This window comes from Berghia stephanieae, chromosome 4, assembly GCF_034508935.2.
Source record: "Berghia stephanieae isolate SIO BIC M18660-M18661 chromosome 4, UCSD_Bste_1.3, whole genome shotgun sequence".
In the NCBI taxonomy this organism is placed as follows: domain Eukaryota; kingdom Metazoa; phylum Mollusca; class Gastropoda; order Nudibranchia; family Aeolidiidae; genus Berghia; species Berghia stephanieae.
Genome location: NC_088363.1, coordinates 34889532 through 34907029, shown reverse-complemented (window position 1 = coordinate 34907029; position 17498 = coordinate 34889532). Strand labels below are relative to the sequence as shown.

General features: G+C 39.0%; 1 protein-coding gene across 1 annotated transcript in view; it reads left to right on the top strand.

The window, feature by feature from the left end:
• LOC144970474 (FRAS1-related extracellular matrix protein 2-like) overlaps positions 1-17498 on the top strand; it is a 216174-nt gene that overhangs the window by 175164 nt on the left and 23512 nt on the right. Inside the window, exons 7-11 of the mRNA XM_078910158.1 lie at positions 16-264; positions 10085-10234; positions 13449-13658; positions 16108-16305; positions 17194-17358. Of these exons, the coding sequence (XP_078766284.1) occupies positions 16-264; positions 10085-10234; positions 13449-13658; positions 16108-16305; positions 17194-17358 (972 nt within the window). The remainder of the gene's footprint in view (positions 1-15; positions 265-10084; positions 10235-13448; positions 13659-16107; positions 16306-17193; positions 17359-17498) is intronic.

The following is a 17498-nucleotide window of genomic DNA, read 5'->3' as shown; positions in this document are numbered from 1 at the left end:
TTTACATCCTCTCAGACACTGCGACCGGCACCATACCCAGCACTGTGACGTCATTCTCCGACTACATCTCGCGGTCCTTGGACCACCGTAGCATGGTCCGCTTTGACAGAGGGGAGCAGGAGCAATTCTGTCGCGTGACCATCATCGATGACTCCCTCTTCGAGAAGGAGGAATCGTTTGCAGTGGTCTTGTCGGAGCCCATGGGAGGGAAGCTGGGCAAGATTCACATGTCCACGATTGTCATCTTGCCTGATAAATCGGACGGTAAGTCGATTTATTAAAAAATAAAAAAAATAAAAATTAAGCTTTATATAGCGCAATATCCACTACATGTGCTCAGAGCGCTTTACAAGGGGTCCCTGGTCAACAGCAATATTTCACATGGAGGACGAGACATGCCGCCTGTAAGGCGAAATTACAATTTTTCGGACAAAGACACTGCTGTTAACGACCAAGTTCTCATTTTACACCTGAGTACGGCGAGAGAATGTGAGTATAGAGCCTTTTCCAAGGACTCAACTATGCGCCGAGCGCGAGACTCGAACCCAGGACCTTCCGATCCGAAAGCGAGTGGCATACCACTAGACCACATAGCCGCGAGGTTGTAGCGAGCGAGGTGCACTTATTTGCAGTGGGTAATGTAACTGTTGCTGCTCGAAGCTGGAAGAAATAAATAGTGATGTGATATTGAATGTAAGCTTCAATTTTATTATAAAAAACCCCAGATCAAATGAATGTTTCGGGTTTCCCCTTTATCAACAAAACAGGATGGATGAAACACCACAGATGAATGAGATTAAAAATAGATAATTGTTGAGTGCTTAAAGCGTGGTGTTTATCATGAATAAAATATATTGTAATGCATTAATTAAAAAAACAACAACTAAACTAATCGCTTTGTTTACCTTGTCACCAACAACAACCTTTGGCATTAACTGTGATTCGCCCCATACATGCACAGACCACATGGTCTGTCTCATAAATATGTAGATTGTGCTCACTTCAAGTTCATTACTCACGACTCAAACACACGCACCCCCCCCCCCCCCCCCCACTCCACTCTTATCTAATCCTAACATTCATCCAACTCACACACATAAACACACACACACACACACACACACACACACACACACTCACGGCAATCTGGTTTTGCGGGCCAGATCCTCATTAGCGTCGCATTACCGTACCCAACGTCTTTGTCTCGGTGTCATTTAATGCTCACCTGGTTTGGAGAATGTTAACATTACCCCGTCATTCTACTTTCTACCTTCCCTGCCTTATCCTCCAACCTCCATGGGAATGGATTGGTATCTCTCTATCCCTGTTTCGTGTCGTGAACAGTGAACGCTTTTTAAAACCACATTAATTTCTCTATCGTTTTTATTTTACTTGCACTCCGAAACGGACCCCCCCCCCCCCCCCCATCACGCACCAATACAAACACATTGTTACATCTTAGTTGATTTACTTCACTCACACTGTTTTCGTCAGCTTCTCATTCTTCTTTTCCTCCTCCTCCTCCTCCTCCTCTTCTTCTTCTTCTTCTTCTTCTTCTTCTTCTTCTTCTTCTTCTTCTTCTTCTTCTTCTTCTTCCTTCTTTCTTCTTCTCTTTCTTCTCTTCTTCTTTTCTTCTTCTTCTTCTTCTTCTCTCCTCCTCCTCCTCCCTCTGCTCTTTCCTCCTCTCTCCTCCTCTCTCTCTTCTTCCTTCTTCTTCTTCTTCTTCTTCTTCTTCTTCTTCTTCTTCTTCTTCTTCTTCTTCTTCTTCCCCTGCTCTTGTTCCCCCGTCTCCTCCCACCGGTCTTCCTCCTCCTCCTCCTCCTCCTCCTCCTCCTCCTCCTCCTCCTTCTCCTCCGCCACCTCTTTTGTTGTATTTACCACCACGCACGTTTTCTACCTACACCTCACCCTCTCTTTCCCCACCGCACGAGCCCCCCTCTCCATTATCTATAATATTTTAAACAGGGCATCATTGTCAGGGTGATTGCACATAATATATTTAGAAATCGCCTTATTTGTGTACTAATCCTGTATCTAAAACACTTCCACAATATCGCCCAGGAGCGATATGCTTACTTACTTAGGCCGCCCCTTGGGGCGCCCAACATGAGCCACAAGTCTTCGCCATTCTGTCCTGTCCTCCATAAGCGTACGCAGCTCCCGGGTGTTGTCCATTCCTGTGTCATCTAGCAGACAGTCAATGTAAGTTTTATTCTGCCTGCCTCTGCTTCTGGTTCGCTCATGTGGTTCCCATAGCACAAGACTGCTGGCAATCTCCTCCTTGTGTCTCCAGCAGTGCCCCGCAAGTCTCAGTCTTCTCTTTTGAATCTTCGAGGTCACTGGAGGGAGAGATATGCCACATTTAATAGTTTCAAAGTTTATTCAATCTTAGGCTTTCGCCAATAAATCACACAATTTGATGACAACATACATGAAAGTGGGAAAAAATGGTAAATGGAACGAAAAAATAAACGGATACCACAAATAACCATAAAAAATACAACAATCGTAATACCACCAATACGTACAATAATAATAATAATAATAATAATAATAATAATAATAATAATAATAATAATAATGATAATAATAATAATAATAATAATAACAATAATAATAATAATAATAATAATATATAATAATAACAATAATAATAATAATAATAATAATAATAATAATAATAATAATAATAATAATAATAATAATAATAATAATAATAATAATAATATAATAATATATAATAATAATAATAATAATAATAATAATAATAATAATAATAATAATAATAATAATAAAATATGTAATTCGAAAAAATGCGGTTGGACTTTTTTTTTAATGACCCCCCCCCCTCACCCTCCCCTCCCCCCCCCCCCCCCCCCCCCCCAAAGCAAATAAGAAAAAAAAACCCAACCAAATAAAACGTGTCAGTCAAGATATTTTGACACCGCACCATCCACTTGACAAAGACTCCCTCCACACGTAAACAAAATGTCAATGGGAGGCAGAGCCTCGTTAAAGTGGGAAACCAGCTGCTTCCCTAACGAGTTTTCACCTCCACTGCCTCGACGGTAATTGGTTTCATAGCACTGTGTGGGCCCTGGCCATACCAATGCGCTCTCTTCTAGGAGCGATGACCACCCACTTCAGAACCTCTTCACCTCTTCGAGTGGTCCGCCCGTTTGCCAACACCTATGCAAAAACCACAAGGCTGCCTCCCTGAGGGAAGGATGCGCACAATAAGCTTTATCAAAATTCTTTCTTCTACCAACAAAATAGACTTTTGTCATATCGATATTAAATTTTATGAACATTTTTTGTCCAATTCAATTCTATTTTTTTTTAAATTGTCGGAATATGATGCAATCTATCCCGAGCACATAGAATTAGAAAGAATAATTTTTAAAAAATGAATATTAGATCTTTATTATATTGCTAAATTGAGCTTTTATATAGAGCAATATCCACTAAACGTGCTCAAATCGCTTTACAAAGGGTCCCTGGCCAACAGCAACACTTAACATGTCGGACGTGATATGACATCTGTTTGCCGATATTATAATTTTTTTTTTCTGACAGTGTCATCGCCGTTAACGGCCAGGTACTCATTTTTACACCTGAGTACGGTGAGAGAGTGTGAGTAAAGAGCCTTTTCAAAGGACTCAACTATGCGCAGAGCTCGTCCTTCCAATCTAAAAGCGAGTGTCATACCATTTGAGATGAAGTGAGTAGGAAAGTGCCAGAAGACATTAGAGAATAACAATTTCGCGGCGGTGATGGGGGTTTGAACCCGCGACCTTACTGGTACGACAACTCCGCCTGGCCGGGGAGAGCGTGACTCTACCGTATGAGCTATCCACGATCCCATTCCATTATACCGCATAGCCGCACTATCTTCATTCAGTAATCATACTGCTGACAAAGGTTCTGTGCTAAACACGTTTTTTTCTGTTTAGGTTTTTTATTTATTTATTTATTTATTTATTTATTTATTTATTTGTGTGTGTGAGTGTGTGTGTGTGTGTGTGTGTGTGTGTGTGTGTGTGATTTATATTTATTTTTAGTTATAAAACTTTGTACCCGAAATGTTAGGGTACAGGGTCAGATTTAGGAGTGGATAAGACATTACACCTTCCATACGGGAAGACCCGGGTTTGAACCTCGCTTTGGCATCTCGGGGTTGTTGTGTTTTTTCCTTCCTATAGCAAGAACTTGAAATAAATTGAGCTTTTATATAGATAGTATGCAGATGACGTCACTCAGGCCTTTGTTATTGTTTTTGCCATCCGCGTTTGTGAGTTGTTCTCACTAAACTGTATTAACCAGACTATAAAAGTTCATGGTTACACAGAGTTTTTGTGTTGGTCCGTTATACTTCCGGATGGCAATGTTGTGAACTCCTTGGCCAAGCGCATTCTATCTATAGAGCAATATCAATATGTGCTCAAAGCGCTTTACAAAGGGTCCCTGGCCAACAGCAATACTCAACATAAAGGACGAGACATGACGCCTGTTGGCGATATTACAATTTTTTTCGGACAGAGACAACGCTGTTAACGGCCAGGTACTCATTTTACACCTGAGTACGGTAAGAGAATGTGAGTAAAGAGTCTTTTCCAAGGACTCAAGTATTTTTGTTAGATTGCTTGTTTTTTTGTTTCAGCGGTCTCTCATATAACCTCAATTGTGTTGGAAGAGACCTAAAGCAACAAACAAACAAAAAATGCGCAGAACGAACGAGGCTCGAACCCAGGACCTTCAGATCTGAAAGCGAGTGTCATACCACAAGACCACATAGCTGCACTTAGACCCGTTTGCTCACTTTCCTGCTTTACGCTGCGGTTAACGCCTGAGTTATTATCTCCGTCTGAGTTTTCTCTGCTGTCTTTTCTCGATAGACCCTTGAATATGAATTTCACTTGGGCATGCATGGCTAAAATGACTTACGATTGTTGATTATTTTATATGTATTAGGCTTTACCAGGTCTTTTTATTTTAGTTTGTTTGGTTGTATTTTTTTTATTTTTTTTGGTTTTTTATTTTTTTTTATTTTGTTCTTTTTTGTTGCAAAGACGTCATTACAAACAAAATCACTTTGAAACAAAATGTGACCCTCCGCCTCGAAACGGTATTAAGTCGGATTTTTCAATGTTGGGTTTTTGGTACACAATCATAGCTTATATTATGCTTAAAAATTTGATACCAAATTTATAAAATTCTGATTATTCATTGCCCAACTGTGACCGTTTGATGTAGGGAGAGTGTAAAAACCAAGGTTTGAGAAAATCGACTTTGAAGTGAGGCACCGTTTTCATATATAATCAAATCAATGGGGCAAAGATAACTCCTCAGATACGGGAATAGTAAAATTTGCAGAGACGCTAATTTTCAATTTGACTCACAGGAATTTCAGAAACCACTCGGAGGAATTTCAATACCGAAAGAGGAATTCCGCACACACAAAAAGGGAATTGGGATGATATTTGGTATTGTGTTTACATATTGTATAGATCGAAATAGATAACTGATTACAAATATTTTCTGATATATGAGCACATTGCCAAATACAACCGCAAAGTTTCCTTATTTCAAGTGAAGAAAAGCTCCAAAACATAATGGTGGTAGTGAGGATGATGTTGTGTTGGTGGTTGTAGTAGTCGTAGTCGTAGTAGTAGTAGTAGTCGTAGTAGTAGTAGTAGTAGTAGTAGTAGTAGTGATGATGATGATGTCATAATGGCTGTTTTAGTAGTAGTAGTGGTAGTGATGATGATGATGTGGTGGTCGTGGTGGTGGTGACTGTGGTTGTAGTAGTGGCAGTGGTTGTAGTAGTAGTGATGATGTAGTGGTAGTGGTTGTAGTAGTAGTGGTAGTGATGATGATGTGGTGGTGGTGGTTGTAGTAGTAGTGATAATGATGTGGTGGTGGTGGTTGAAGTAGCAGTAGCAGTGTTGATGCGGTGGTGGTGGTGATTGTAGTGGTAGTGGTCGTGATGAAGATGCGGTGGTGGTGGTTGTAGTCTCTGTGTGTGTGTGTGTGTGTGTGTGTGTTTGAGAGAGAGAGAGAGAGAGAGAGAGAGAGAGAGAGAGAGAGTGCTAAAAGTGCATCAAGTGATAAGTAGAGCAACACGAACTTTAAAAACCAACGAGGCTAAAGTTTGAGGTCCAAGTATTTCTTATTAACTATTATTGGCAAGTGCAGCCTTGGAAATGGTGGCTCTCTGAGAGAAAATCAATTCTTGTTTTGAATATTTCACCGATAGTTGCTTTTTTAAACTTTAAATATATATAGCTTATCGTCAATACTTGTGTTGAATTATTATGTTTTCATGTAGAAAAATGATTGTAGTTTATGAAACAACCAAAAACTAAAATTTGATCATTTTGACCATTTCCACTTTAAAACCGGTTTTCTTCATTTTCCAAATCCCGACGTAATACCGCTTCGAGGCGTAGGGTCACAAATAATTTCCTAACAAGACCTTTCTTTCCTTATTTAGGTGTGTGTGTGTGTGTGTGTGTGTGTGTGTGTGTGTGTGTATGTGTGTGTGTTTTGTTTTGCTTGGGTTTTTTTTTTTTGAGTGAGGGGGTGTTTTTTTGTTTGTTTTTTTTTATTTGTTGTTGTTTTTTTCTTCCCTTACTCAGGTGTGTTTTTGTTGGGAGGGGGGGGGGGGGGGGGGGGGGGGTCTTTCGGGTTTTTTTGGGTTAATTTTTTCTTTGTTTTTTGTGTTTGTTGTTGTTTTGTTGTTTTTTCTTTTCGTTGGGGGGGGGGGGGGGGTATTTTGTTTTCTATTCAATAGTTTAGGCAAAGAATGTCGTCTATCTAGGACTGCTATAAACAGGAAGTAAGGAACGAATACTTCCATTCATTATCACTAACTCTTGATACAACAAAAACAACAATGGCTGTCAGACTGGCTTATCTTGGCCTGTCACTATAAATCTACCTTACGTTGTTAGGTCATAGTTAAAATAGTATCAATTATCACTCGCTCACAACTCACCGAATCACAACTCACGAGTCAACAACTTACGATTTAGACCGGTTAAACGGGAAGACAAGCACGGAGGAAATGTCGGAGGAAAAAAAAATTAATATCGCTTAATAGGCGCCATGTCTAGGCTATCATATTAAATGTTTGCTGTTGATTAGATACCTCTTGTAAAGCGCTTGAGCCCGTTTATTGGATATTGCGCTCTACAAATGCCCACGTTTTTTTTTACATGAATTTAAACCTGATTTCAAAATTAAAAAAAAAAAAAATTCCAATTTTTGCTTTAGGCATTAAAAAAAATTTATTCTTAATATTTAACATCCACCCGTCTCGGGTAATTTTTATTTCATGCCAGTTTTAGGATCAATTTTGAGAATAATAGTTAAAATCAAATCCTAAAGATATTTGCGGTTAATATCTTACTGTCTGAACGTTAGACAAATAAAATGCTTTTTTTTACGATAAGTAAAGATACCCCCCCCCCCCCCCCCCAAAAAAAAAAAAAAAAAAAAATTAAAAAATTATTATATTTATTAGTTAAGATTTATACATTCCAGAGTGAAGGATTTATGTCTTCAAGAAATTCACCGTGAATTTATTGGGTCATGAAAGGCCTCGTTATCTTGTGTAACTGCTGGCTATAAATTCTCAAGATGGTAATCTGATAACACAAAAAGCAACAAATTAGATTAAGAATGAAATCTAACATATCTACCTAGATACCCCCGCCCCCCCCCCCCCGGGGATGGGTCCGATAGCTAAGTTGGTAGAACACTCGCTTTACACGCCAAGGGGTCGTGGTTGGTCCTGGGCATAGGTGAAGTCGAGAGTTTTTTTGGGTTTTTTTTTCTGATCGCCCCTGTCCACCAATCGGTGACGGTAGCTGGTTAGCTAGGTCTAATAAATCTGGCGGAAAGTACTTTTGTATAGGACGCTGGTCTATCGAAAAGTACTTCCCACCTGATCTAATAGACCCAACTACCCAACCTGTGCTGGAAAGTGTGTGTGTGTGTGTTGGGGGGGGGGGAGAGATTCCCTTGTTTGGTAATGAATTGTAACTTTAATTCTCATTTATTAAAAGTATTACTCGAACTATTCATTTTGGATTTCATTCTGAAACATCAGAGGTGTTTTGTTTTTTAATAGTTAGATCAGTATGCATTCTATCAAATAGGTAGCAGGCAATTTTTCGGGAATCAAAAGAAAAGAAAAAGTTTATTGTTGTTTTTGTTTTTAAGGGTTTTACGGCGCTCGCAACACATTAAGGTCATATCAGCGCCAGTAAAAAGGGGGAAAAATGGTAAAGTAAAAAGTTCTAGAATTACAATTAAAGCACCCAAGAAAAGATTAGACGAAAGGGGAATTGGTTCAAATTCCAAGAGCACACTATCAATGTACTTAGTTTGAGATCACCTAAAAGTCAGACACAAGCACAGGTCCCCACGAAGTGTTTATAATTAGTCATGATATGGCTTCAAGGAATGTCTTTTTATGTCTTTTCCCCTCTGCCATTTTAATCTCACAAAAATTAATCGAGTTGTTCTCTAAGTAGCGAAATAATTTGTGAGAATCACATAATATTATCTCATTCGTCGGTAGTGTTTCATTCAATGTGTATTGTTAATAAAGGGAACACCCGAAACGTCCACATTATCTATTGTAATAGACAATATTTTGCGCTGGTTTGAGAATAATTCCATTACAACATTTTAGGCTATGAGACCTGCAAATAAGTAGACGTCGCTTGCATGAAACGAATGGTTTTTTTTTTATTCTTCTTTTATTTGATTCCGACAAAAATGCCTGAATGACTAGTTGAGTCGTATATTATGATGGCAACAACAGGTGTGATGATTTAAGTGAGGATTTACAAAGAGATCTGGCAATGAATTGACACGTTCAAGTTAGAATCTCAACGGTGAATGTTTCGATGAAGACATTGTTGTGAAAACATACGTTGATCCCACAGACCCAGTGACACAGATTTCAGGAACAATTTATTTACACATCGACAAAAATGCCTTTTAAAAGATTTGGGTCAAAAAGCTTTTTTGTTTTGAAAAAAAAAGTAGTCCTCCAGAGCCATTAGGCTCATAAGAGCCGAAGTTTATCCCGGTTTCTATAGCGTGAAACGGACAATAGAAATTGCTAGCTATTCTTTGGATAGGACGCTAGTCTATCGCAAAGTAGGTACTTTCTGCCAAGTATAACAGTCTCAGATACCCATTCACTGCTAGGTGGACAATGGGCGGGGGGGGGGGGGGGGGGGGGGGGGGGGGTCAGAAAAAAAATATCGGCTGCACCCGGGATCGATCTTGGTCCCTTTGCGGGTGAAGCGAGTGGTCTCCCAACTTAGCTATCGGGACCCCCTTTTATATTTATTTTTAATAGACCCATGTTGTACGATTAAACTGTCTTCCAGCTTTTTCCAAAATTCCTAAACATGAGACTTCCTCTTTGTGGTTTAGTCTTTAAATTCTAATCGAGTGCTATAGGGAATGCGAGGACGAGAGACGCATGCGCACAACCAACATGACGTTCTCTCTCTAATAACTTTTCCGCCGTGACTTCACAGACTATGGGTGACGTCCAATCAAGGGACGCTACTCTTCCGCTAATCTCATTCCCTATTCGAAGGAAAATTTTTTTTTTTTTCAGAAAAATTGCGAAATGTGTGTTGACAAGGTGTTGTAGTATTCGATAACGTAAGGAAAATAAATAAATAATAATGTGAAATTGATTGTAAGCTTCTATTTAATCACAAAAACAGATCAAATGAACGTTTCGGGTTTCCCCTTTATCAACAAAACAGGATGAATGAAACACCACAGATGAATGAGAAAATGTGGTAGTGGCGTAGTTAGGATTCATGAATCTTAACTAAGCCACTACGACCTTTTCTCATTCATGTGTGGTGTTTCATTCATCCTGTTTTGTTTATAAAGGGGAAACCCGAAACGTTCATTTGATCGGTTTTTGTAATTAAATTGAAGCTTACATTCAATTTCACATTATTATTTATTTCTTCGAGCTTCGAGCAGCAACATTTACATATTATAATCTTTTGTGCATTTCACATTTATTATTTCCCTCCAGAGCCGACCTTCTACCTGGGCAATCCCGAGTACAGCGTGGATGAGAGTGACGGACCTATCGAGGTCAAGGTATGGAGGACCGGAACTGACCTCAGCAAACCCAGCAATGTTACCATACGGTCCAGCAAGAGTGACCCGAAATCGGCTAGTGGTAAGAATGACATGTCTTTAAAATTGGAATGATTTTATGGATTATTATTATTATTATTATTATTATTATTATTATTATTATTATTATTATTATTATTATTATTATTATTATTATTATTATGATATGATGATGTGATGATGATGATGATGATGATGATGTGTTATGATGATGATGATGATGATGATGATGATGATGATGTGTGATGATGATGATGTGGTGTGTGATGATGATGATGATGATGATGATGATGATGATGATGATGATGGATGTGATGATGATATTATTATTATTATTATTATTATTATTATTATTATTATTATTATTATTATTATTATTATTATTATTATTATTATTATTATTATTATTATTATTATTATTATTATTATTATTATTATTATTATTATTATTATTATTATTGCTAATGTAATTGTCAACAAAAATATTATAAAATCTAAATTGCAATCTCAACGGTGCAAAAACATTCTAGCTCCTTTGAAACTATTGTGCAACCATTTCAAAACTTGTTTGAATGTTGTCATGCCCTGTTAAATACCCTTTAAGTGTTTTGTTGTTATTTGATCTTAGCTCCATTAGTATAAAGAGAATATAATATTTTGTTGAAAAAGCATCCAAGAAGGTTTATTGTTGATCGGACTTGAATACCTTCCAAGTTACAAACACTTTTTTCGTACAGTTTCTAATTCCTTTTGCTATCTTTTTTTTTTTTTTTTTTAATCTATTTTTAAAATGAGATAAAATTCGTGTCTTTCTTTCTTCTTACTTTTAAAATCAGATATCTAGATAGCTGTAATGCTTTTCAAAGCTTCGCTTTAATAGCGGAGAAGATATAATTTACCAATTAAGGGAGATAACTCAATATATGTAATTTGTGTCAAGAGTATTGAGTTCCTTCCCCTTTAATTGAAATAATATGCGGTTGCATTAGCCTATGAAATAGCAGTTAAAAGAATTATTTGATTTAAATGTTCATAATCTTTGCCAAATCTTCTTATTTGATAATTGGTTTGTTTTCTGTTTGACTCTGTGTTTTGTATACTCTGGAAAAAAACTCATATTTTAAAATTAAAATAAAACTCGTACTTCATAATATATCGATCGATTTAAATGACCCTCGTCTTGGCAACAACAAAAAACAAGAGTTTTTTTTATTTTTTTTTAAATTTTGCCTAGACGAGGGTCAATTAAATCGATCGATATTTGAAGGACGAGTTTTATGGCCAAATTTTCAAATATGGGTTGTCTTTTTTCCAGAGTACGGCAGTATAGGAGGTAAACGTTAATGATGATGAATCGAGAGACAAATCAGGAAGATGGAAGTGAAAACAATTTCTTAAATAAGTTAATGAACGAATCATTAAATGGGTAATGAATAAATAACTGTATGGAAAAACAGGCAATTTTTGAATAATTAAGAATTAAAATAGTAAGGAACAAAGAAATGCCATTACCCCCCCCCCCCCCAAAAAAAATAATTAAAATAAAAAAAAAACCAGTAGATTATGATAGCTGAGATATTTCCTTGATTACCACAACCGAAGAAGGGCGAGTACAAAAATTTTCTTGTGTTTTCCATTTTGTTGGGCGTGGTCCTTTGACCTCTTGTGGTGGGCAGGAGGTCACGTTGTGTCTTCTCTCTTATATATTATGTTTATCCGAGTTGCTTTCTGTCTTTGTCTTGGAATAAGATTACTCAGTTTTATCCCTGCACTGTCTTGGAAGGAAACTATCAAATTCTGGGTGGGGTTCCTGACCTCCCATTGTGGGCATGGAGGTACATGCCATGTCTTCTATCCCCCCCCCCCCCCATACCCGTTTTCCAATTGTTTCCTGTCATTGTCTTGGAATGAGATTACTTAGTTTTTTCCTGATCCTTGCCGGAGTTCCTTTGTTGGGAGGGAAACAGTCAAATGTATAGTTATAGTTTTGGGAGATGATATTTTTTTTCCTTGTAAATCATCTCTCTGTTATGCATTGTATTATGTTTAGCTTACATATTATATTATATGATTGGTAAACATTTGAGTGTATTCCTCTTAGTTGGGACCTGGGCTTGTGTCTGGATGAGACTTTTAGGTGATCTCAAACTAAGTACTTTGACGGTGTGCTCTTGGAATCTACATCTGTTCCCTATTTGAACCAATTCTCCTTTGTCTCACCTTTTCTTTTGTGCTTTAATTGTAATTCTAGAACTTTTTACTATCCCATTTACTTCCTTTATACTGGCGCTGATATGACCTTAATGTGTTGCAAGCGCCGTAAAACCCTCAAAAACAAAAATCAAAACAAACGAACAAATTAATAGTTATAGTTTTGGGAGATGATATTTTTTGCCCTGGTAATCATCTCTCTGTTGTTTTTTTGTTGTTGTTTTTTTTCGTTTTTTTTTTTTTGTTGTTGTTGTTAGTTAAGCATTCTGTAAACATTTGACTGTGTTCCTCTTAGTGGGATTCTGTGCTGGTGTCTGGCTGAGACTTTTATGTAATCTCAAACTAAGTACATTGATGGCATGCTCTTGGAATATACATTTATTCCCTATTCGAACCAATTCCCCTTTGTCTTAAATTTTCTTGGGCGCGTTGATTGTAAATCTAGAATATTTTGACTATTCCATTGTCTTCTTTTTACTGGAGCTGATATGACCTAAATGTGTCGCAAGTGCCGTGAAACCCTTAAAATCAAAAACACACACCACAATCTGTCTTTACTTGTACTGTTTCAAACTGTAAGAACAGCATCTTAATATGTATGACATCCATCACCAAAATTCTTATACCTCTCCCTATGACCAATACAGACAAATGTCCGACTATTGTCGGATGTACAACAATATTGCCACAAACTTTTTACTTTCTTTTCATCATAATTGGGCATTTATGTAAGCAAATTGACTAAAGCCATATGGATCCAAATAGCTCAATTGTTAGAGCACTCGCTTCACATGCAAAGGGACCCAAGATCAATCCCTGGTGCAGTCGAGATTGTTCTTTTTTAACTCCCTGTCCACTCAGCAGTGATTGGGTAGCTGGGTTTCTTCGATCTGGCCGAAAGTACTTTGCGATAAACTAGTGTTCTATCCAAAGGGTAGCAAGCAATTGCTACTGTCCTTTTTGTCTTATCTGCACTTTATACACAACTATGTCTAAACTATAACTGATTGATAAATACAATGAATTGCCTCAAATTTCCTCTTCAGCTGGCCGTGACTATGTTCCTCTCAACACACTCCTGGTCTTCGCCCCTGGCGTGACCATGCAGACTGTCCGAGTGGTCATTCTGGACGATATCGGCAGACCAAGACTGGAAGGCGAAGAAACATTCCTGCTGCGCCTGAGACTACCGGTCAATGCCATGCTAGGCGAACCCAAGACTGCAGTGGTCAGGATAAATGACTCCATCACAGATCGTGAGTAATCTAGAGCTTGTTATGTCCAACATGTAGGACCCCTCCGTTGTGGTAATGAGCCCGAAACCGCAGAGCATCTAGTTGAAAAGGTGTGTTATGACGAAGCTTCCGGGTGGGTTTGCGACGGTGCAAGAGTGCGGTAAATAATTTGCTGATAGTGGTGTGAGCACCATTAGAAGCTGCTGATCGGGTCCATCGTCATAACATAGTAGTGTGAGCATCATTAGAAGCTGCTGATTGGGTCGATCGTCATAACATAGTAGTGTGAGCATCATTAGAAGGTGATGATTGGGTCGATCGTCATAACATAGTAGTGTGAGCACCATTAGAAGCTGCTGATTGGGTCGATCGTCATAACATAGTAGTGTGAGCTCCATTAGAAGGTGATGATTGGGTCGATCGTCATAACATAGTAGTGTGAGCACCATTAGAAGCTGCTGATTGGGTCGATCGTCATAACATAGTAGTGTGAGCTCCATTAGAAGCTGCTGCTGATTGGGTCGATCGTCATAACATAGTAGTGTGAGCATCATTAGAAGCTGCTGATTGGGTCGATCGTCATAACATAGTAGTGTGAGCACCATTAGAAGCTGCTGATCGGGTCCATCGTCATAATATAGTAGTGTGAGCATCATTAGAAGCTGATGATTGGGTCGATCGTCATAACATAGTAGTGTGAGCTCCATTAGAAGCTGCTGCTGATTGGGTCGATCGTCATAACATAGTAGTGTGGGCTCCATTAGAAGCTGCTGCTGATTGGGTCGATCGTCATAACATAGTAGTGTGAGCATCATTAGAAGCTGCTGATTGGGTCGATCGTCATAACATAGTAGTGTGAGCTCCATTAGAAGCTGCTGCTGATTGGGTCAATCGTCATAACATAGTAGTGTGAGCTCCATTAGAAGCTGCTGCTGATTGGGTCGATCGTCATAACATAGTAGTGTGAGCATCATTAGAAGCTGCTGATTGGGTCAATCGTCATAACATAGTAGTGTGAGCACCATTAGAAGCTGCTGATCGGGTCCATCGTCATAACATAGTAGTGTGAGCATCATTAGAAGCTGATGATTGGGTCGATCGTCATAACATAGTAGTGTGAGCACCATTAGAAGCTGCTGATTGGGTCGGTCGTCATAACATAGTAGTGTGAGCACCATTAGAAGCTGATGATTGGGTCCATCGTCATAACATAGTGGTGTGAGCACCATTAGAAGCTGCTGCTGATTGGGTCGATCGTCATAACATAGTCGTGTGATCACCATTAAACGCTGCTATCATGTATTTGAGACAACGTCTAAGTAAACCTACCAGACTTTGTAAAATGAACAAAATTGTTTTTTAATTGAGCTTTATATAGCGCAATATCCACGAAATGTGCTCAAAGCGCTTTACAAGGGATCCCTGGTCAACAGCAACATTTAACATGTAGGACGGGACATGACGCCTGTTAGGCGATATTACAATTTTTCGGACAAAGACACCGCTGTTAACGGCCAGGTACTGATTTTACACCTGAGTACGATGAGAGAATGTGAGTAAAGAGCCTTTTTCAAGGACTCAACTATGCGCCGAGCGCGAGGCTCGAACCCAGGACGAAAGCGAGTGTCATACCACTAGACCACATAGCCGCACAACAATGCGCTATTCACATGTGATCCACTGCTACAAAACTTGAGCATTTTATACATACATCTATATAGCGCAATATCCACTAAACATGCTCAAGGCGGGGTCCCGACCCAATAGCAACCCTACCTGAACATGTAGAAGGAGACATGATTGCGTGCCGACAGGGACAGCGCTTTTAACGTCCATGTACTCATTTTACATTGAGTGCGATGAGAGAATGTGAGTAAAGAGCCTTTTTTTCAGACTCAACTATACGCCGCTCAGAGTGGGACTCGAACCCTGGACCTTCCGATCCGAAATGGAGTGTCGTTCCCCTAGACCATATTACAATATGACCCACTGCTACAATCTGATGCTATGTCAGAATGAGCAAGGGACAGCGAGGCTCAGCGGTACGGAAGTTGCTTCGTACCCGAAAGGTACCGAGTTCGACTACCCGCTGCGCTGTATGGCCTTGAGCAATTCACCTAACCTTAGCTCACTTTGTGGCGCTGCTCTGCGGCTGACGCCTGGGTTATTCCAAGTCTTCCCTTGGAATAGATCCTAAATAAAAATTCCCCTTGGGAATAATAAAGGAAATGAATGTATTATTTTAATTATTTTGATGATGAATAAGTAACCAAAAAAACTAATTAAAGCCTTTTGAAAGCTCAAAATCCCATATAAAAGTTTTTCAGCCGTTTTCCTGCAAAATTAATGAAAAGAATAACAGTAACAATAACGCCAAAGACGCGATAGATTTTTCATTTACCGCATAGAGGTTTGTTCTGTTTCGAATCTCAGAGCCATCTGTTATTACTGATTCTATTTTATTTAATAGTCCCCAGGATGCAGTTCAAGGAACCCATGTACAAGGTATCGGAGATGGACGGTGAGGTGAGGGCCCTCATCTTGCGGTCTGGTGACATCAACCATCCCTCGTCTGTGAGGTGCTATACACGTCAGGATACGGCGAAAGTAGCGGAGGATTATGAGGAAAGACCTAACACTAATGCATCTATTGTCCTGTTTGAGCCAGGTGATTAGCTTGTTGTTGAGGAAGCGACAGATAGTACTTGTAAAAGAAAAGAACATAGAACTTATATTAGTTGGACATAGTGATGGTAATAGGAGTAGTGGTATTAGTAGTAGTATTGGTAGTAGTAGTATTAGTAGTAGTAGTAGTAGTAGTAGTAGTAGTAGTAGTAGTAGTAGTAGTAGTAGTAGTAGTAGTAGTAGTAGTAGTACTAACAGTATAGTAGTAGTAGTAGTAGTAGTAGTAGTAGTAGTAGTAGTAGTAGTAGTAGTAGAAAACGATAGGGGCTGCCTGAAGCCGGTGATCGTAAAATACTAAGGAAAGAGTGAAAATGGAGTATGGGAACAATGCCTGCTAGTAGTAGTAGTAGTAGTAGTAGTAGTAGTAGTAGTAGTAGTAGTAGTAGTAGTAGTAGTAGTAGTAGTAGTAGTGGTGGTGGTGGTAGTAGTAGTAGTAGTAGTTGTTGTTGTAGTAGTAGTAGTAGTGGTGGTGGTAGTAGTAGTAGTAGTAGTAGTAGTAGTAGTAGTAGTAGTAGTAGTAGTAGTAGTAGTAGTAGTAGTAGTAGTTGTAGTTCTAGGTGTAGTAGTTGAAGTTGCAGTTGTTGTTGTTGCTGCTGTTGTTGTTGTTGTTGTTGAAGCAGTAGCAGCAGCAGTGTTAGAAGTCGAAGTAGTAACAGCAGCATTAGCAAGAGGAACAGGAAGGAATGGAATAAGAAGAAGAGGAGGAGATGATGAGGATGTGGTGGCGGTGATGGAGGAGAAGGAGAAGGAGGATAATGATGATGATGATGATGAGGAAGTGGAAGAAGGAGGAGGAGGAGAAGAAGGAAGAGAGAGGGGGAGGAGGAGTAGAATGTTACTTACTTTCCCATTCAATCATTGTGTCCCTCAGGAGAGTATGTGAAAGAGTGCAAGGTTAAAATCATAGATGACGTCATTTACGAGAACGGCGAGCAGTTCCGGCTTGTGTTGGGGTCTCCAGACAGCAGCACTCTGGGCTCTGCCAAAATTGGGAAGCAAGACTTTACCATGATTACCGTGGAAGACCCTGGAGATGGTAAGCTAGGGAGAATTGTTTATCTGCCGTAATTGTCCAGTTAAAATAATACCAGGCTGCTAGAACTGTGGTGGAATGTGAAAAGTAATAACAAAAATGAGTATAACAGGTTCAAAAAATAACAAAATTCCAAACACGGA